Source organism: Sorex araneus, chromosome 2 (assembly GCF_027595985.1).
Source record: "Sorex araneus isolate mSorAra2 chromosome 2, mSorAra2.pri, whole genome shotgun sequence".
Classification (NCBI taxonomy): domain Eukaryota; kingdom Metazoa; phylum Chordata; class Mammalia; order Eulipotyphla; family Soricidae; genus Sorex; species Sorex araneus.
In genome coordinates, this window is record NC_073303.1 from 65,234,959 (window position 1) to 65,257,713 (window position 22,755).

Below are 22,755 nucleotides of genomic sequence, written 5' to 3' on the forward strand. Positions count from 1 at the left end.
GCTTAAGCCAATAATTTACATGCTCTTACTGTTGTAATGTGGACTCCCCAATATAATTATATTGTATTTAGAGGCTATTTGTTTGCATCATAAAGTGAAACCTGTTAATGTAAATGTAGCAGGAAGCCCTGGGGAGCAAACCTGCAACGGTGAGTTTTAGCAGGATGGCAGTGCCTACTGTTCGGAGAACAGCGGGAGAAGGGCCAGGGCAGCAGCAGGAAGCTATTGTAGACGCTTAGGCAACTGCTCATGCAACTTCTTTTCTTGATGGTGCTTTCCTGGCCTCAGATTTTGTCCTGTTACTTTGAGCTCTGGGTCTAACAGCATCATTCACTTAATTCTGATGTGGGCCCTGCCTGAGGGTACTCTGTTCTAGTTGTGTCCAGTGGGAACTGCATCTTTGGGTACCAAAGGGGCTGTCCTATCAGAAGAGGAATGTTCTTTGGCCAAAGGAAGCAGCAAAAGTTGTGACAAAACTACCATTTTTGTTGGGGGAGGAGGCAGTGGGCAGCATGAGTGGGCAGCATAAGGAGCACAGAGACAGACAAGGTTTTTTTTTTTCTTTTTTGGGTCACACACGGTGATGCTCAGGGGTTACTCCTGGCTCTGCACTCAGGAATTACTCCTGGTGGTGCTCGGGGGACCATATGGGATGCTGGGAATCGAACCTGGGTTAGCCGCATGCAGGGCAAATGCCCTGCCCGCTGTATTATCGCTCCAGCCCCATTCAGACAAATTTTAAGTATAAAAGATACAATTCCTGGGAACCTCTGGAAATATTGGGAGATACTAAGGGGAGGACAGTGACTGCAGTTATTCAGGGGTTGATATGAAGCTAGCAGATATTAGTGACTACCATATAGCTATCACCTAGTTTCTACCAGATCTGTATTAGGGTTAAACCATTCAAATCAAAGGCAATCATAAAAGAAACAGAAGAACATGAATGCCCTACAACTAAAACACAAACCTAAAAAAATTTAAATGAATCTCAGTGGAAGGATGTGAGTTTTAGATACTCTCTCACAGCAGTCCTTTGTCAGGCACCTACTACGATCACCCCTGATGGATGATAAACTGAGAACACAGGTCAGTAGCTTCCATTGAGTCATGGAGATTTGAACTGTGTCTCTCAGACAGACTGGCAAAGCAGAAACCAGCAAAATTTTAGGGAAAGTTTACACAATAGACTAGGCAGAACTCTTTACATAAGATAGTAACCAAAATCAAGAAAAGATGCTAGGAAGAGCCAATCCCAAATTTAATAGGATGAACAATAGATATATAGCATCAGAGCTTCTGAAGAGGCAGGATTCCAGGGTGGAAAGTCAGAACAGAGATGTATGTCTTTTACCTTTGCTTCACATCAAAGGCTTCATCAAATCCCATTTTCATTGATATAACTTGGCCAATTAGCTGTCATGGCTGTTTGTGCATCGGCAACATGTAACACAAAACAGGTCGCTTTCAGGACATATGTACTATATCTGTTCACCTTATTCCTAATTCAACCCAAAATTATGAATAGGGATTTTCTGTATGCTCCCAGTCTGTGTTATTAGAAGGAAACGGAAGATAGTGGACGATGAATTGAACTTTGCTCAATACAAGTTAAAAGCTACATTGAAAAAGAAGATAAACAGGATAGGAAATTACGTTCTTAATTTCTGAGTGATTTCTACCTCGGGGTTCGTTAGCATGATCTTTGCGGGGTTGTGGACCAGGTTCTTGTCTTTTGCCTAGTATTCTGCCTAATGAGCATAATAAAAAGAGATAGAAGCATAATCAATAGTGGAAAACATGTAGGTGAAAGATTTTGTTAGGAAAGGAGCAGAGATCTTAAAAAAAACCCCCCAAAATATAGGATACACTTTTGGTTTTGTTTATAAAGACTGAGGGATTGGTCAGTATTTTATAGCCGTTCCAAATTGCTTTTAGTTTTCCTCTACTACATGGTTGGATTTTAGCTCACACCTATGTACAGAAAATTCAGTTAACTTGTAAGCCCAAAGTGACTTACCACATTACTGTATTGTTAAATGCTGGAAGACGTGTTATAATTTTCCATGCAGCTTGCATGTCTAAGACCTACACAATCTTGTAAGGTGATTCTACTGTGGATTTTTACTGGATTTGAGCAATTTGATTATAGTCAGCAAAAAGAAAAGTGATTTCAAGTCAAATTCAGAAGAGCTCAAATTCTCTTTAGTCTATTAGTGTGTTTGGCTTGTTCAGAGTTTCCTTTTGGAATTGATAGTTTAGCTCTGTAGTTGCAAATCTCAATTTGATAAAAGTACAGATTCCTGGGCTCTTCCCCAGAAAATCTATATCAGTATTTATAGCAAGTGTCTTAGGTATTTGGAGGTAAGTTAATCAACAACTTTGCTTTAGAAAGCTCTGTACCGGCCTCTAAGGCGCCACACACATTTGACAGTCTAGCTAGATATATTTTCTCTTATAATTAGAGGAATTTTCTTGCCTTCTAAATTATATAGGCACTAAACTTCATATCATAATTTCATATGTAATATTAGTTTGTCTTTGATTATGTTATTTTTTATAATACATATTACTATTTTGTATATAAAACAAAGGAAAAAATTGAAAGGTAATATCTTATTTTGAAGTTCCTAGTAGTTTATAAAAATTTATTGATTGTATGTTCATGCCCCTTTATTTACCCAGCATAAGAAATGTTTAATATATTTTGCATATTAAATATACTTTCCATAAATATATGAAAGTATATGTGTTTTCATGTTTCCATGACTTGGGAATAATAAAGGATGATTTGAAAGTGATTTTTCAAATTAGCATATGTTGTTGCTATAATTTTGTGACCTATGAGGTAAAATTCTAACCCCATATTTTTTATGTTTTTTTTATTGACCATCCCAGTTATAATCTACATCTCTTATGTAGTTTTTACCAAAATATACTGCTTGAATTTATTGTCTGTGGTCCTTATCTTCAGTTAATTTATAGCCTTGAGAGAAGAAATATGATTTCTCTTCTTCGTTGCTATAATAAAAGTCTCAGACCATGCGTTATTGGCCAATCAACCAATATTTGCTAATGGATGGATTTAGAAATGAGTGTGATAGTGCTTGGATGGTGTACTATAGCATATCAATATAAAGCTCACTTTTAGTATTTTATTTCATTAATTTAATTTTATTTTTTTCAATTTTTATTGAGGCACCGTGATTTACAATACTGTTGATAGAGTTTCATGCATACAGTGTTCCAACAACCCTCTCCACCAAGTGTCAACATCCTTCCACCAATGACCCAGGAACCCTTCCCGTTGGTTAACGAATTACTCATTTTTATACACAAATAAAATATATCAACTTAAATTATTGGAAAACCACAGAGTTTCTTTCTGCCATAGCTAAGTTATAAAGTGTCAAGTCCCAGTTTGTTATTTTTTACATGAGAAAAACAAGTTTTCCATCTATACTGTATTAAGATGCTTGAGAAAAAAAAACATTTACTTACATGTTTTATTTAACTTACAAAGCAATAGTTTTAATGATCCACATTTTAATTGTTTACCACATGTAATAGACACCCATTAAGTGAATGGATTGCTTTATGGAAATCAATTTTACTAACTGGATATTTAGGACTTATAGACAACCAGTGCTCATGCCTTTAGATTCCTAAATGCTCCACAAGGATGACTATGACTTTAATATGTCCCCTTCGTATCACTTTTGCTTCAGATTCATTTCTGTCGCTTGTTCATTTCATTTATTTCTTTTTTGAATGCCATGCAAAATTTCTTTAGGATGACTGGATATATGGATACCAATTTTTGTTTTTGATCTCTATGGTGTGTATGAAACCTGATTCGAGGGACTGGGAAGATATTTCAGAAGAGGAGCACATGCTTGCACGTGTGAGGCTCTGAATTCCAACCCGGGAACCACATGGTTGCCTAAGTATTGACTGAACGTGGATCTGTTTCCACTCTAGGGCGCTAGTAGCATCACATCAAAGGTCCAAACATCTAACTGTCAGGCCCAGCTCTGCTGCCCCAGTAGCCCTGGAAGTGGCCCCTAGGTTCCTGAGTGCAGTTGGGGGAGCCCTACCACCTTAAAATATACAAAAAATTATATGCTACCTTGCTGCATTGATTATATTCAGTGCCCTTCATTACGTCAAAAAAAAAAACACCCAGAATATTTATACTTTTACTTCTTATTCTGAGAACCAATGGCTTATGTAGTCTGGAAAGGACAGTGGACACCAGATCAGAGAATGTTCTCTTGATCAGTCACAAGGTGAAGTTTCTCAATTTAGGTTCACATTGCAAGGATGGTGTAAAACTCATCCTCCTCATTTTCCAAGTCTTAGAAACAAAAGGAGATATTAGAGATAGGATTTACTCTGTTAGATTCTCTAAGCCACTAATAACGAATGTAAAGGTTGGAAGAGAGAGACAAAGTTCTTCTAAATAGCACTAGTCTTTATCATTTACTTTCTGAGTATTGGGGACATAAAACAAATACCATGGTTTGGATTAATTCTCTTGGCTGCATGACAAGCCAGCTCTCGTTCCTTCAGAAACGAGATTTCTGAAACACAGACTCGCTCAGAGGGAAGATCACACAAAATGAATTTCAGAATTTTTTTTTTTTATCAAACTAGATTACTTTGCAAATAAGACAGCTGAGACTCAGAGAAGTTATCTAAAATGATTCAATTGGCTTGTGTAGTAACTAGTCTGGAACTAAAATTGTCCAAGTATCATCTACTGAATTTTGTTAACTGTCTTACACTTTTACTTCTATCTAATATCTTGAGTGATTTTAAAATGCCCATGAAGATGATACTTTTTCGCTTCTGACCCTCTTTATTCCTGGAATTCTTTGTATGTGGCCACCTCGTTTCTATTCTTTCTTTCATCGGTTCTTCCTGTGCATCTCAATCTCCTTTCACCTCAAAAATACCTCAATCTCATGGTTTAACTCTTACATTTCTCTTACTCACTTCATTTCTTTTTTTTTCTGGTCACTAAGGGTAATGGAATTTAATTTCCTCCTTATGCCTACATTTTTTCCTTCTCAATTCCTCCCCTTATGTTACCTTTTCTTCTATGATCCAGAAAAATGAGCTCTCTTTCTATAAATATCCTCAACTCTGTCGTCTTTCTTTGCACTTATCTGACAAAAATTCAATTCTAAAACTATTATTTTTTCTATGCTTACATCAGAATTGATAAAAGTCAATGAAGAAAATTCCATAGCTAGGTTGATAGATAACTGCCTTAACAGGGCCTCTCATTATAGTGCTCAGTGTCACTAGTTAAAAATGCAAAATTTTTGACCTACTAAAGCATACTGAGTCAGAAACCTTTGTAATATTTTATTTGTAATTATTGTACACAATAATCTGTGTTTTTACAAGTTTTCCAGCTAATTCTTTACTGTCAAGTAGCAATCAGAGTGCTGTCAATTACTGGTCTGTGACCTGAACTGGCCGTTACATTAACTTTCTTGACTTGCCTTTTAAATTAGTGGCTTTACATTTTTTCATAATATTTTCTTCAAGTATCACCTGTTATCTTCAAATCTGTCATCTTAGCTGTCTCTCTTCTCTCTCCAGAGATTACTGATACCAAATCTTCAGATGTAAGTATAGATAGTAGCATGGAAGGGAGTCTCTCATGTGAAAGTATGTGCTCCGGATTTATTCTCTTTCACCTTTGGGAGTCTCTCCTTTTCTCCCTTTCTACTGGAGTCTATCAAACACTATCAAAATTTATATTCAGACACTTGGGGATTTTAATTCAAAGTGTGATAAAAGCATTGTAGGGCTTTAAGCAAGGGACTAGCAGCATTTAATGCATAATTTATAGAGACATCCTTCTGTATGGAGAAAGGATTGCACTGGCTGAAGCAAGAAAAGAAGTTTAGCTGTAAATGGGGATGAAGCTAGCTTTGAGCTATGATTTGGTGGTACAGTTAAATAGTAGGGTGAAAGGATTCAAAGGTCCTTTGAATCTAGACTTGATACATAGCTGTGTGAATGCTAATGCCCTTTAACAGAATGGGAAAGAACTTGGAAGAAAAAAGTGACTAGAAACATTAGGAATGGTTTAGGCATGTTAAATTTTAATTACTTATTAGGAACCTGTTAAGAGATTGCCAGTTAAATACTTTCACTTTAGAATCCTTGGATTCTAAAGTAAAGCAGAAATAGAAATATAGATTGAGGAATTTAAGACTTAAGATTAAAGATTTACAAGATTTAAGACTTGTAAATAATGTTTAAAGCTCTTCTATTTGATGATAAAATCACCTTTATCATCAAAATGTAAAGCAATGTGTATAGAAAGAGAAGTGGGAATATAAACAGCATTCTAGCTCAGGAAATGAGAATGAGCAATTAGCAAGTTTTGGAGCCAAATTCTGCCCACAACTAAACTACAATAAAAACAATAAGGTAATCAGTTGGAAATCTTAAGAAGAGTACTCACAACGAAATGGTGACAAAAAGTCTGATTAGGATGGGTTGCAAAAATTTCACAGCTGAATTGAAGTATTACTGAAAGAAAAGCTGAAAATATTATTATCTACTCTAGTCTTTATGGAACAGAATCCAGAAATAAAAACAATTCTAAAAACAGAAACTTAAGTCCTTAAATCGGTGTAGGCCTTTGTAGAAGTAAGGACTATTGTTAAAGACTCACATTTGAAAAGGTTAAATGAACATGTGATAAAACTTAAAATGAGCAGGGACATTAAGATCAGTAGAGTTCTATAATTGGAACTGCTATTAGAATTGTCACCAAACAATAGTCACTTTGACAAATCGGCTATGTTATCAGAGGTAATATAAAGTATGATATTACTTGGGGTAAGTTAGGATGAATATTAAGAGTTCAGAAATATTTGAGAATTGGCAACACAGACTGCCTTTTATTACTTTTATTGGTTAATTCCTTTAAGACAATATAATAAATTTCATGGTTGATAAAATATAAGAAATAGCGCCCTCATCCGCATATCTTTTCCAAGTCCTTGGTGTGGTTCTGTAGGAAAGGGCCCCTAACATGAGTACTAAAACAATCACAACGTTGGAGAAATAAAACGTGAAGAATAAAAACTCGGCCAAATCACCACTTTGTAAAGACTGATTATCAAGCTGCAGGTATACTGAAAATGAACTGGCTGCGTACCAAATGGTCATCTTAGAGCGCACGCTGTCGAAATCTAGACAACTCGCACAAATGAGTATCATAAAAAAATGAGAACATTAAATAAAAGAGGAGCCATCTATTTCCCAGCCATTTGGAATGTTGAGTTCTCTTGTAATTGCACACTCAAGATTCCTTTCATGAGAAAGCATTTGGGAAAGAGAATCTTTCATTGGAGGCTTTTACTATGCCAAATACTATGCCAGAGAGAACATCTTTATTGTTCATTTATTTATTCCTTCATGTTCTGTCAGAAACATATCAAGCACTTATTATATGCAAAGCACTGTTTGAATATATATGCTGACTTAAATCTATGCATATAAGAAATCTTCATTTTAGAATTAAATAGCTGTCGATATGCTGGTGCTGTTACTCAAGCATGTGGACACCAAATGTTTAGTTCCTACCAGCGCGTGACCCCCATCTTCCTCGAAGTCCTCCTCTATCCCATCAGTCATCTCTTCTCCGTCCGCGTCTGGTCCTCCTTCAGCCGGCTCCTCCGTGGAGTGATCTGCGTTCTCCGACACGCTTTCTTCTTGGATCAGCTCTACCGTCTCTTCCAACTGCTTCTTCTGAGCTTCTGGGAGGGAAAAAAATGCACATGCCTTAGGCTGCTCCCGAGCAACTTAAGCTCGGGCAAACCACGAGCAAACAGCTTATGAAAAGTTAACTCTCTGTACTCTTAAGGGTGTGAGGAATCAAATAGCAATGTGTTTCAGTCAAACGTATTCAGTCTCGTAAATTGTGCATTGATGGGCATTTACATGGAAGCATATTTATTTTGTAGAGGAGTTAGCAAATACTAGTAAATCCAGATGGTACTAGGATGTGAAAAAGGAATTACGTACATGAAAAAATATATTAATGCGTGCATATCCACCCACGCACTTTCATGATAAGGAGATTCTGAGGGGGGAAAATATAGCAAAAACAAAGGACAAATATCAGATAAAACATAAGTTCTCATTGGAAGGTATAGGATGAAAACATTCATCATCAACTTCAAACCTTAGTGAAAACAGAAAGCCTTTGAGAAAAAAGCAAGTAACTATTTAATATTCAGGGTATGGAGTAGTCAATCAAAATGTAAAACCGACAGTGTTTTGCGAATAAGTGCTCAAGAAATGAAGTGACATTATGTATTAATCTAACTCTTTAATTACCAGGGTGTGTGTATTCCATTTATAGAAATTTGCCCAGATGGAAATTATGCTTTAACACCAAAGCAATTATTGTTCCTGTGGCTGGCTTTTATCTCCTTCCAAATATCAGAATGTGTTGGATACTAAATAAAGGGATAATTTTAGACATCTCATTCTCTAGTTAATTTCCAGGTATCTGTGAAATTTATAATATTTTTATCATTGTTATTTTATCAAATATTTATTTGTTTAAGAGTGCTACACTTTAAGATTGCATACTTATATTTTATGTCATTTAGGTTAGTGAATGGATTAAAAAGATATTGAAATATTTATTATTTTTTAATAATGTGGACCTAAAGTAAATTGAGCACTGATGTATACATTTGAACTCTACACAAATGTTTTGAATATAGCTAAAGCACTGTAGCATTATCGTCCTGTTGTTCATTGATTTGCTTGAATGGGCACCGGTAACTCCATTGTGAGACTTGTTACTGTTTTTGGCATATCAAATTGGCCACGTAGTATGCCAGGCTCTGTTGTGTGGGCAAATACTCTTGGTAGCTTGATGGGCTCTCTGAGAGGGACAAGGAATCGAACCTGGGTCCACCACATGCAAAGCAAATATGCTACCCATAATGCCATCACTCCAGTCTATGTATATGTGTGTATATATAATATAGTTAATAGGTAAATTAAATTTCTAAAATGATATAAGTAAACATATATAAATAACAAAGATTATAACAATCACTTCACTTGTATAAATGAGTGTGGCTTTGCATTTTAATTTATTAAATAATGTTTATTGGAGTAAAATAGAATGTATAACTGTGTCCTGGCTTTGCTATCAAAGGACTTGGTTACAGTTCCAGAATAGCTACATACCAAGGATTCTGCATGCACTAAAGTTGAGTCTGAGTTTTGCCTTCTTGGTTAGGGTCTTTAAACATATTCAATCAACCTTTCATTATCAATAGAAAAGTTTATTTGGTTTATTTTTGATTTGGGGCCATACCTGGTGGTGCTCAGGGCATATCCCTGGCTCTTTGCTTGGGGATCACTCTGCTGGGGCCTGGGGACCATGTGGGGTGGCCAGGATTGAACCCAAGCCAGCTGCATGCAAGGAAAGTACCTTTTTTGCTGTACTCTGTCTCTGGCCCCAGACCCTTGCTCTGAAAGTAAAAATCTATCTTTTCTTCCCTCTAGAAAATTTTTGAAATCTCTGGCCAAAAAGACATAGCAAAGTTTTAGAGAATTCATGTATGAGTCTTCAGTTAAGTCTGTGTATCAATATGTTTCAGTTATCCCTTCAATCCCAGCTGAGTATCCCATCCTCCCGGCTGTTGTTTCCCTCCTCTGATCAGCTAAAACCTAGATTAAATATCGACTCACAGAGGTAGTTCTACTGTTTTGTAATATTTTTTCATTAGCATTTACACATCCTTAAAATTTGATTTCTTGTCTAAAGGGACATTCCCATAGTCCGAGGTGAAAAAAGTGGATGTTGATTCAATGAGTCATTATTAACAGTGACGTGTGCTTTGCTCCTGAGTGCTTAGTGTAAGGAAGACAATATAAATGATTAGAATGAACATAGAAATTTAAGTCCAGACTTCTAATTATAAATCTTATTAAATTTAGTTTTCTTCTCAAAAGGGAAATAGAAGTAACATCTCTCAGAGAGTTGTGTGCTAAACTTTCAAGTAAGGAAAAGGAAACAGACACACTTCTAGCTTTTTTTGGAGGGGGGTCACACCCAGAAATGCTCAGGGTTACTCATGGCTTTGCACTCAGTAATCACTCCTGGCAGTGCTTGGGGGACCATATGGGATGCCGGGGATCGAACTCAGGTCAGCTGCGTGCAAGGCAAACGCCCTAACCGCTGTACTATCAATCCAGGCCCTGAACACACTTTTAAACTGCAAAGGTCACATAAGAGATTCAGAACAGTTCTTAAGTTGACTCAACATTGAATGTCTTATTGCCATGGACAAACTAGCTAAGAAAATGATTCATCACTACTTATCATCAGGAAATAAAATATTTTAAAAAGACAACGTTGGCTTTGACCTGTGCCTCATTTTTATGTTTATCAGATAGCATTTTAAGTGCTCTTTGGTTCTATTAGCACACAACATGTTTTTTGATGATCACCTATATTAAAAGCAATTGTCATCCACTTTAGGGGAAGTGACTTCCACACAGTAACAGGGGACACAGAGTCATTCCCATGATACTCCAATAGTGCTGACTGGTTGAAACTAGTGGGTACTGTCGAGGCCTGCAATGTTGGGGTCAACCAATATCACACTTGGGTTGCATGTTGAGATGCCAAGAGACCCATAGATACCTACAACTCATCTATGGTCTCATACCTGCAAAGCATGTGCCCCTCGTATGCTATCTTCTTCGAATCTACTATTGCCTATTTTAAACTTGAAATCCAAATGCTTGGAAGACGTTATCTGGATTGAGAAAATAGCTCTAACCTAGATTCATAGGCAATCAGTTCATAGAAGTTTAAAGGAAATAAATAATTCTATGCTTTAGTTATATGTAGTCCCATAGATTTTTGGCATCATCTTAATGTAGAATATAATCATTAATGTATTAATCCACAATAAAATCATGCATAAAGGCATGTCTTGTTTATTTAACTATTGGTTAACTTTTTAACAAGTACTTTTAAAAATACAGTAAAAATCTTTTTGAAACAGAAAATATCTAATTTTATTTCTATAACTTATGTGTTATATTTTAAATTTATCATTCATAACATTAGTTAGCATAGTTTTTTCCTACTTACCATATATTTTTTGTGTGTGTGTATGTCTGGTCTGTGTATATTTTTGCTTCTATCATTCAGGCTTCTTTGGGGCAGAAACATTTATTCATCTTTGATATTTGTTGACTAACTCAAAGTCTCAATGGAAATAAAATATTAGCTGAATACAGTTGTCAATTTTTATAGAATTTAGAAAGGAAAATAAATGTTATGATGCTTTTTTTAGAATTATTGAGTCTTAACTGTTTGCTGAATTTGACACCATAGTATTAAAATATATAAATTCAAAAGTAAAAAAATTATCTTCTTGTCAAATTCTTTAAAATATTTTCACACAGAGTCAAAGTAAGATTTGGGTTATGAGGATTTTTCAAAAGAAAATTGTTCATGTGTACACTGAGTATTTTTTCTAGAGAAAAAACGTTCCCCCTGCCCGAAATGAAACCTGGCAGCCACAAACCTCCAGAACCCAATCACCACCACCCTCACAGCCCATCTTCACAGACTTGCTCTGGGCCCCTGACACGAGAGAATCAATCGGCTGAAAAGACCCAGGTGTGTAAGAACAGTGACTGAAAATGCCAGGCCTCGTGGCGCTGGGAATGGGCCACCCATCCCCATCTCCCTTCCCTCCCGGGTCCTAGCTGTTACGCCCACAAACTGCCTCTAGGTGCCCATAAGCACATTAACAGTTGGCCTTGATTCAAAGACTCACTAATGAGTCTCGGAACTGAGCAGCTTGCTGTAGAGAGGTCTCCGGACCCCAACTATTTAAAATTTTAGAATTCCAGAAGCATGCATGACATCTCATACTATTTATAATAAATAATACAAAACAAATGATCTAGTATCTGCTTGTAGTGGTGGGGGGGGGAAATTTAAAATAATGGTGGTGGGATTGGTGTTGGAACATTGAATGTAATTAATTATTGTGAACAACTTTATGAAAATTAGAAAAAACAAAAAAGTCAAAGAAACTGTCAAGTTTTCAAGTAGTGGTAGGAGGAGCACTGATGTGAACTCTAGCCATCTGTACAGTCAATTATTTTTCAAATTTGATATATGACTTAGGAAATAAGTTAGAATTGTTAGGATTTATGTTCAAAGTATTTTTATTAAATTTAGTTTGCTGCATAGCTATTATCATTAATATGACTCTGAAAATTAGTTGAGTTAGCAATTAAGATTTTTGACATGCTGACTTAATTTCTAGCTAATTGCAGCTGAATTGTACTTAGCAGATGGTTAGAAGGAATGTTGATACACAAACAATTACATTATTCATTAGAGCCAAGATACTTCTTGAAAATTTTATTTTTTCTGCAAGCCAGTATAATGTATTATATTTTTCTACATTGTAACATATGATTTAATTGTATCATGTGACTTAATTCAGAGATTCTACTAAATGCATGGATTGGTTAGTTGACCACAAATTCAATAGAAATATTTAAAAAATTACTGACTTATTCTTTATTTATATGTCACAATCATTTTAAAGGAAATGATATCATTTTCTCATTTTATTAATTTTATAAAGATATTTCTAAATTTCACATAGCCATTGAATTTGGGGACTGGATCTCTAGTAGAATGGAGAATCAAACATAATTAGAATAGTAAATATAATAATTAGAGTTAGTAATTCCAATAAATAATAAACGTTTATTAGTAATTATTAGTAAAAAGTCTTAGTAATTCTAATAAGTACAAGTAGAATCAAACATAGTTCTGTTTGATTTTTAAGTGGAAAGTCTTAGATATTTCAGTAGTGTAAATATTTTTGCTACGAGGATGAGGAACAAGGGGGGAAATGAACTAGAAGTGGAGATGTCATTTTATAGTTATGTTTTTTGGGATGCAGTGTCCTAATTGATTTATGATGATGGTGGTACCACGTGGTAAAATTCACTGAAATAAATTCTTGAGACAGGTAGTTGTTATGCTTCATTAAGTCACCTCAATAAAGTTGTTAAAAAATAAGGTGAGTGCATGATGATAAGTGAAAAATTATGAGTTTTTTTGGTACGGGATGTAGCCTTGGGAAAATAGAAGAGATGGAGAAAAGAGATACCAAAGGTAAGATTCAGCAACACTAGCTACAGAAAAAGCAGAAGATAATGTTGAGATGGGTAATCTGATTGATAAGATTTATGCAAATGTAAAGGGATAGAATATAGCAGTATCTAGTTAAGTGAGAAAGAGGGCTGAAAGATTCCAGTGATCATGATTGAATAATTGCCAAGAACAATATTTCCCTCATAACAATAATCCTTAGATAGTTTACTTCTTGACTAGAGACTCTTCACTTATTTTTTTCTTGGTGTGCTTACTCTAGTAATTTGGAATTGTAAATTCCCTTCTCTTTCAATCATTTTACAATCCAGTTGTATCAAGACATGGGGGATTTTTGTATTTCAGTGTCTGTGAGGGAGCAGGAACCTAACATTGAGTCACATAGCAGGAATATTTCTATCAGATGGGTGGACCTTCCCTCTAACATACTCCAATATTCTTACATTAGCTTACACCAGTTTTTTCAAAAGTTCACTCCCACCTTTTGTTTTAAGAGAGGTGAGTTCAATTTCTATCCCATATTGTCTTGATCATTAATGCATTATTCTTGAATAGACTTCCTTGCCTTTTTATTAATTACCTTATGAAATTTTTCATCTATAATATCTGAGAAATAGTTATTAAGATACACTCCAGTAAGCAATTGGAAGAGATTTGATTCACTTTCTAAAACAATCAAATGCCTTTTATTCTCCTTTAAATTTAGGCTCTTTGATACAATGAATTTTTATAATCATTGAAATAATCAAGCACATAAAATCCCCCTAAAATAAGATATAAAAGTTCTTGATGGGACCAGAGAAATAGTACAGAGGTTAATGTGCTTGATTAATGTGGCTGAACCCAGTTCAACCCCTAGCATTGCCTATGGTCTCCTAAGACCCTTAGGAGTGATCTTTGAACACTTCTTCTTGTGACCCAAGAAACAAAACCAAAGAGGTACAAATAATCAAATACAAGACTACGTAAATGCTTGTGACTACAGAGTGAATGGTTTACTTTTCTGAACAATATTTTATTTCTTTGACCTAAAAAAATGACCTAATGGATCTGCTTGAAAATTAGTTTTCCATGTACTTTTCCGCATTTTCCCAAACTTATTTGTATCTCAAAAGGACTTATATGTCTTACCTCAACCAAGTCATGTCCCTATTTGTTATACTATGAGTTTCATTAGGAAAAGTCTCCCTGAGAACTTTTGAGCATCTTTGACCTGGATTCATTCTCCCCCTGTATTTCTTGAATGGTTCACATTCTGCTGTTTTCTCTGTCATTGACTTCAGTATTCTCTTCTTTGGGTTTGTTTTTGGTGTACATATTGTAATGCTCAGTTAACACCCTGGCTCTGTGCTCAGGGATCATAGCTGGTGGGCTTGGGGGACCATCTGCGGTGCCTGGGATTGACCCTATGGCCCCCTAAGAGATTTGATTCAGGAACAATGGGCATCCTAAATAGGTGGGCGGACTGTGTGAAAAGCAATTGTCTCTCCCTCTTTCCTATATATTGGGTCCTAGAATTCTCTGCACTTTTGCTCTTGGATCCAATACTTAGGGAAAACACGTTTCTTCCCGATTTTTCAGTTTACCTTTTTTTTTTGAAGTACGTCCTTTGGCACCTTCCAGAAGGATGAACTGGAGGTAACTTTTGAGAACTGTATATCTGAAATACCTTTCATATATGACTATATCAAATAGTTTAGATATTGGGGCTAGAATTTAGGTAGTAAGTAATTTTTACTCAGAACTTTTAAAAGGGCCTGTTTCATTGCCTTCTAGCTTTTCAAGCTTTTAGTGTGGCTGCTGAGAACGTCTCATAAATTCCCTTTTCTGTACCTTTTTATGAAAACTGTTCTCTCTCTTTTATTCCCTCTTTATGTAGGATCTTCTCTTTGGCTCGATGTTCTGAAATACTACAATATGCATTGATGTGTGTCTGTTTTTATGCATTGCAGTTGGTGGAACTTTTCATTTGGGTTAATTTTATTAGGTAATTTTCCTCCTAAATTGAAAAAATAAAACCCAAATTTTCAGTTTTCTAAAACGCATCAGTTAGATATTTATTCAGTAAGTTTTATGTTTTTCCACTTGCATTTTCCATTCTCAACCTTGTTCTTGTTTTATGGCAAAGTTTTCACCAATTCTGTCATCCAAGCCAATATTCAATATGTTTTTGCTCTTATATATTAATTTCTAAATTTTCATTTTTTTGCTGGTGCTCAGGGTAGAACCCAAATCTCATCCATGTGGTGCTAGACTACTCCTCTATCCCATAAAAGCTCCTTTATCTCTTCATGTTTTGTGTGTGTTTTTACTTTACTGTTAGAATATTTCTTTCTCTCTGAGTTTCTTTCTTCCTGCACAATCTCTTCCTGCAAATCTTTCTTTAATTTTTTTCTATTTTCTTTTTATGTTAAATGTTTTCTACTCTCTGGAGATAATTGTCCATGTTAGCTCTGGAGTATTAAAGAATGGAAGGCTGCTTTGTAAACACCAAGGGCCAGTTAATATTTTCTCTATCAGGTAACCTAATGGTTAATTCCTTGAGTGGTTCTCATGCAGCATCTTTAAATGCTTCTTTTTTTGGCCACTTGTATTGCCACCTAAAACTTCTTCTAATGCCCTGTCATTCAGTGTATAACTGATAGGAAGAAAAATTCCTGGAATTTCTAGAGTAATTCTGCAAATGTTTCCATTAATCTCTGTTTTCAAAGATTCTAGGATTTACTTGTCTTTTTTCTCTATGAATTAGTATGAACTTTTTCATAGGAAACTTCTCAAAGCCTTCAGTGGGAGAAATTGTTGGGAATGGTAATCACTGTCACTGTCACTGTCATCCCGTTGCTCATCAATTGGCTCGAGCGGGTACCAGTAACGTCTCTCATTGTGAGACTTATTGTTACTGTTTTTGGCATATCCAATATGCCACGGGTAGCTTGCCAGGCTCTGCCGTGCGGGTGCAATTCTCTCGGTAGCTTGCCGGGCTCCAGCCCAGGAATGGTAATATAATAATAAAATAAATCTGTTCCTGATACCAAAGGTATTCCATTCTGAGCCTTTGTGAGTTCTCTGGTTAAAACTGGACATACATTTATAGGATGTACCAAGTTAGATATATTTTTCCATCTACCATCTAGTACCTAGCATTCTCTCTGTGCCAAGGGCTCATTTTGAAAAAAAATCATGTAATTATTTTAATTTTTAAAATTAAGTTCCCAGAGATTAATCTATACATTTAATTGATGTCTGTAATCAGCAGCACCACCCATTGAATTCAAACTATAAATGAGAGCAATGAGGTATTCTGAAAGGAAAGAGGAGCTATGCTTTCGGCAGCAACAGTCAGATTACATCTAGAGTGATAACTTCTATTTTTGTAGTTGACAAACTATCAAAAGGTCAGAGAAGAGCAACGTCAATGGTTCTTCATTTAGTTTTGCTTTTTGAACTGGAGTGATAGCACAGAGGGTAGGGCGTTTGCCTTGCACACAGCTGACCCAGGTTCGATTCCTCCATCCCTCTCGGAGAGCCCAGTTAGCTACCGAGAGTATCCCGCCCGCATGGCAGAGCCTGGCAAGCTACCTATGGAGTTTTTGATATTCCAAGAACAGTAACAACAAGTCCCACATTGGAGTCGTTACTGGTGCCCGCTCGAGTGAATCGATGAACAATGGGACAGCACAACTGTGCTAGAGTGCAGTGCTACACATATGGAGAGAAGAGAAGACTTTAAAGAGGCAATGGCCAAAACGCAGCTGATTGAACATTCAATACCAATTATATTAACTTGTTGTTCATAGGTTTTGGAAAGGTAAAACTATTATGTTTTCATTTATTTTTAAACTCTTAATTGGCTGTTATTTTCCAACGGACTAGACATTAAACTTGGCTTCAGAAGACAGAAGGATAATTGAATCTAGTGAAAGCAAAACAGATTAAAACTCAGCACCAGGAGAACCTATTACAGGAGTTGAAGAGACAGACATGAACAGGGATGGGAAGTAATGGAAATGTGTGAACTGAAGAGATACTTGCAAGCTAAAAGGAGCATGACACAATGCTAGTAGCAACAGCGAAATATTTCAGTTTTTCAAGTCATGTATTTTGATAGTTACTTGTAATAGCCCGACGGGGATATTAATTTTAAAATATTCTATGTCTTTTATGAAATATAGGGGTGAGATGAATTTATCCTATGGGACTTCAGTTTAAGTACTCTATGAAACTTAGGTCTAACTTTGGCTACAATTGTCTAATCAAATTGGCTGGTTATATGTCTGTTGCATAAAAATGCCTCATTGCTTTTAAATACTAGAGGCTCAAAGACCAAAACTTCCTTCTCTCTCCTCCTCCTTTCCTCCCTCCCCCTCTCCCTCCTACTCTCCCTCAGTTTCCCCTCCTTTCCTTATAGGGAAGGAGGCCTAAGTGCCACTGCTGGCAATGCTCAGCCTGGCCTTGATGATTCAGTGCTTGGATAAGGAATGTAGTCCTGGGTGGGTGACAGCACTGCCATGTTGGCAGTACACAAAGGCCACCAGGACTAAATCCAAAGGTACTCAAGGGTCTTTTCCTGTCGGGGATCAAACTCAGGGCCTGAGCAATAATAGTACAGTGGCTAGGGAACTTGCCTCTCATGCAGCTGACCCTCACTTGATCCCCATCATCCCACTAGGAGTGATCCCTGAGGGCAGGGGCAGTAGTCAGCTCTGAGCATCACACTTGGCCCCCAAACAGACTAACACCAAAACCAACTCAGTGCCTTTCACATGCAAAGCACATCTTCCTGGCCCCTGAAATTTAATATTTAGAAATGTTGGTGCCTATAAAGTTATTATACCCATTAAACATGCCCATTCTCTAGTACTCCTTGGCTCTTTTATCTTTTCTGGTTATTGAACATTATTATATAAATCATATATAAATTATATAATTCATATATGGAAATTTAAATGTGGATCTTTTAAAAATTAATTTAAGAATGAGGTTCAATTGTAGGCAAAGTTATTATCTTATTATTGTCACTGTCACTGTCATCCCATTGCTCATAGATTTGTTCAAGTGGGCACCAGTAATGTCCCTTACTGAGAGACTTATTGTTACTGTTTTTGGCATATCCAATATGCACGGGTAGCTTGCCAGGCTCTGCTGCTTGGGCTCCATACTCTTGGTAGCTTGCCGGGCTCTCCAAGAGGGGCGGAGGAATCGAACATGGGTTGGCCTCCTGAGAGGCGAAAGCCCAACCTCTGTGCTATCGCTCCAGCCCATCTTATTATTATTTTAAATAATCTACATATTCACTATATCTCAAAGTAGTGTTATCTGAATTAGTCAATGAAAATAACACTTATGCTGAATTTCTAACAATTATAACTTAACAGCTGGGATAATTGTTTGAGATTATGATTAGTACTGTAGGTAACAGTCTTGAGACCTAGAGAAGTGAAGGAATTTGCTGGGTCAACCCCAGTGTATATTTGATGGTGTTGGGAGAGTTAGGAAGGAAGCAAAGACACACTTTGTTCTTAGGAAATTTACAATGTAAAAGGAAGAATTTGGATACCACAGAAATATACATAAGAAACAATTGCAGTAGAGAGAATATAAAATAATGTAATTCATTATAATTAGTCCTGATATCTTAGGGACATAAAACAAAAATGAAAATGTGAAATGAAGGAAGTTTACAGTGTGATAAGCTCCATTTTGTGTGACTTTCATCACATTTTGCTCATGGACCTAGATCTGCTTCATGAAACTACTTATATACCGGAATCACTCTTAAATGATGACTGGAAATAAAATGGAAATGGATATATGAAGGAGTAGCAATGAAGAGTCCATGTTAGCTACCAAATAATTAGCTCAGAATCAAATTAGCATTAAAATAAGTACCATTTAAATTTAATTAGGAGATACTGAGTATTTACTTAAATAATTTCCATATTGTAATGTGAACCTTTCCATAAAACCCTGAGCTTTTCCATAAGAAAAAGAGAATAAATGATCATCATTTCCCCATAAATGTAAATACAGTTCAGGAAAAATTTACAAGGAGAGATTATAAATTAAATCAAACTTTCTTCCCAACATGCTAAAATAAGAAAGACACAAGGATCAAAGGACTAAGTTTATAATCTAATGTATAAGTACTTTATGACTGGGAAAGTAAAACATGTACAAAAGTAAGGTGATAGCCTTTCATGAAAGAAAATGCAAACTCTGAATTTTAGTGCTGCATTGATGGATGTTCTTCCAGGAAGATATGTGAAAAGTATTATTCATTGAAGGAAACTGAAAGATATAATATGATGGAATAAGGATCACATTCTTTTTGAGGTGATTTATATTTAAATGAGTTCTCCATAATCCTCTAAACTGAAGTGCAAATTGGTTATCAAAGTCCTTTGCCGTAAGGGTTGTTTTACATAATAGCAAATTTCACAGAAGTTCCTCAAAGGGAAATATTGATTTAGGCAACATCACAGGATATTTCAGTTCCTCCACCACCACTCTTGATATGTGCTATAGAGAGCATTAAAAGAACTTTCTCAAATATAGACTTCTCTATAAAGAAGTGTGGGCAGGGTATCTTTTCTCAGTAGAAAATATGCAGCAGGAATTTTTAATGAGAGTGATTCATGTCATATCCATATCTGTCATATCTAATTCATATTAAACTTAATAAATGTTTTAAAAGCACATATGTGTCTGCTTTTTCCAAATGACTGTATGAAAGTACTAACATGTTCACTTGCTTCCATAAGTTTGCGTTACCTGCCAATGTCAAATGGTGTCATTGATATCATTATTCCATAAATGAGGAAGTAGAGGCCAAATAAGTGGCATATGAGGGTTTAAACCAGTTTATGTTTCTTTGCTATGCTTATTAAAATAAAATAAAAATAAACTTATTTTTTTTCTCTATGCTAAAACACCTAGCTTTATCCCCTCACTCCTAGCTTCAATTTCTCCTTGAGCTCTATACGTTTTTCCACCAGGAGGTAAATTCTGGTCTTCACCCTGGTGACTAAGTTAATAGATAAGCAGGTTCCAATTGATGTAGTTCAGGGGACCAGCCTCCACTGGTTCTCATCAGTTAGGAAGGAAGCATCACTTCAGTGAAATTCTAGGACCAGTTCCCGGGTGGGACCGGAACTAGACTATAGATTAGGAAAGGCTAAAGTTTAAAGCCCATGCCTTTCGCAGACTTCTGTGACTATTAAAAGATCACTTGATGCCCTGGAGTCTGTTTTTTCAACTCTGAAATTAGGAAGTGGGATATGATCACAGATTTCAAAACCGTATCATCTATTTTGTGAAATGTGAAACGCTTTTGGCAACTGAAGTCTGGTGTTGAATCTCACTATAAAGGCAGCATTATTTGGAACTGTCAGTTTATGTACCTTCCAGGCCTCTGAAACTTACTCTTTTTTTTTCCCAGAGACTTAAGGAATCTAAGGTCTTGGGAAAAGCAATTTTTAGTTCTGTTTTGATTTTTGTTTTTGAGCCACACCTGGTTACGCTTAGGGTTTACTCCTGGTTCTGTGCTCAAGGATCACTCCTAGCAGGGTTGGGGGGACCATATGGGGTACTGGGGATCAAACTTGGGTCAGCTCTGTGCAAGGCAAGCGCCTTGCCCATTGTTCTGTCTCTCTGACCCCAGAAAGCAATTTTTAAACTATGCTTTAGATTGTCTATTTATCCTAATTCTCAAAATTTTATGATTTTTAAAATACACGTGACCACATAAAAATGTATTAGAACTGCAACTACAGCTAGGGACAGAGCCGATAATACAAAGAGGAGAGAGTGTTAAATCAGAAAGCAGACAGTCATGTGACAGGATGTGGTCATGAGTTGCTAGGGGCTACACTGTTGACCCTGTATCTGGGTATTGGAGATTTTTAGGGTTGCATCGTGCAGGAGTTGGGCTTCATAAATTGTGATTTTTTTTTGAAATCTGTTAGCTCTGCTACAATTAACTTAATGAAATCTGAGGATTATTTTAGCCCATCTGTGTTATTCCATTAACTGATTTTATTTCCTTGAGCAATTATCAATATTGAGATGAAAACGTTTATGGGCAACTATTATTACCATCAAAATAGTTTTCTTTCAAAAGATAAGTTATCAACATATTGGTTCATGAGCTCCAAAAAAAAATCCTTTTTGAAATTGTTGGCTGGAAACCTCTTACCTTCTCTGTGCTAAATTCTATTAAACTCAGCCAGTGGCCCTAGGTCCTCTGCTGTCTCCATGATTGACAGTGCTCATTGCTTTAATTCCGACATGTCAGCCATCAGCGATCCTTTTTACTTACCTGCCTCTGCCTTCTGCTGCTTCTCAATCTTTTCCAGGCGTCCTAGCAAGGAGTCAATTTTAGTTTTGATCTGGGTTAATTCTTTCTTGATTGTCTGTAACTCATCTGATTTCACTAGAAAGGAGAAAAGGGAAAGAAAAAAACAGCAGACTCAAATTCACAACTCACTTAGAACAGAACTCAGACACCTTGTGTGTTCTCAAGGTTGTGTCAAATCTAAACAAACTTTTCAGTCTGATTTGTTTCTCATTTCAGTAATCCTGGAATACTGCATAATTCTTTAAACCTTGAAGCATTATAAGCAGTGATTCTGAGTGATATGAAGATTTGATACTAACTATTTTCACAATAGTTATATTAAAGGATAGAAAAGTTTTTATGAAAGAGAATTATTTTATAAATTAGTTAAACAAGACTGACTTCTGTTTTGAGGAAGCAGGAAAGTAAATCTGCACTATAAGACAGATTTAGATTGTGAAATGATTAACTCATGACAGGATGTTGATGCTACTTTGCAGAATATATTGTAATATATATTTCAGCAGTCAATGATATTTTTAATCCTGTTCCTTGGTGATTGATTGAAAGTAGCATGTAACATTTATCCTCTAAAGTAATATCTTGGAAACTAGGGAAATGTCTCTAACTTACTGAACTTTTGTTATCTCACTTTTTTTTGTTCCATTATGCATTGGTTTCTGCAAACTCTGGAGATGAAGGCAAAGGAAATTAAATATAGCAACTGCTGATTTTTTTAAATAGACCTTTCCTTTCCAGTTTTTTTTCTCTCGATTTTTTTTGGGTTATACCCAGAGATGCTCAGGGGTTACTTCTGACTCAGTACTCAGGAATTACTCCAGGCGGCGCTTGGGGAACCATATGGAATTGAACCCTGATTGGCTGCGTGCAAGGCAAACGCCCTCCCCACTGGACTATCACTCCTGCCCCCAGTGTTTTATGTTTATTGTGATTTTGTTATGGTGGGAGTGGAAGAAAAGAGCACCAGGGAAACGAGTTAATTTAAATAGTCATTTAAAATATTGCCCACTGAAAAAATATCCAGTCAAGATAGATACTGGAATGACTGGTGGAGAGGGTGGTTGTGGCAGGATATAGGAGACAACACAATCCTTGTCCCCTCACCTATATCCTAATGGACAGCAGGACACCAGATGTTTGCACTCATGTACACAGAGCCATGACTGCAGACTAAGGACAG

The 22,755-nt window shown here is 36.2% G+C and overlaps 1 protein-coding gene across 8 annotated transcripts in view; it reads right to left on the reverse strand.

The window, feature by feature from the left end:
* RALYL (RALY RNA binding protein like) overlaps window positions 1-22,755 on the reverse strand; it is a 722,346-nt gene that overhangs the window by 32,242 nt on the left and 667,349 nt on the right. For all 8 annotated transcript variants that reach the window (XM_055125634.1, XM_055125632.1, XM_055125635.1 and 5 more), the window contains 2 exons: window positions 21,537-21,650; window positions 7,618-7,790 (listed from right to left, as the gene is read on the reverse strand). In XM_055125634.1, coding sequence (XP_054981609.1) covers window positions 7,618-7,790; window positions 21,537-21,650 — 287 coding nt within the window. The remainder of the gene's footprint in view (window positions 1-7,617; window positions 7,791-21,536; window positions 21,651-22,755) is intronic.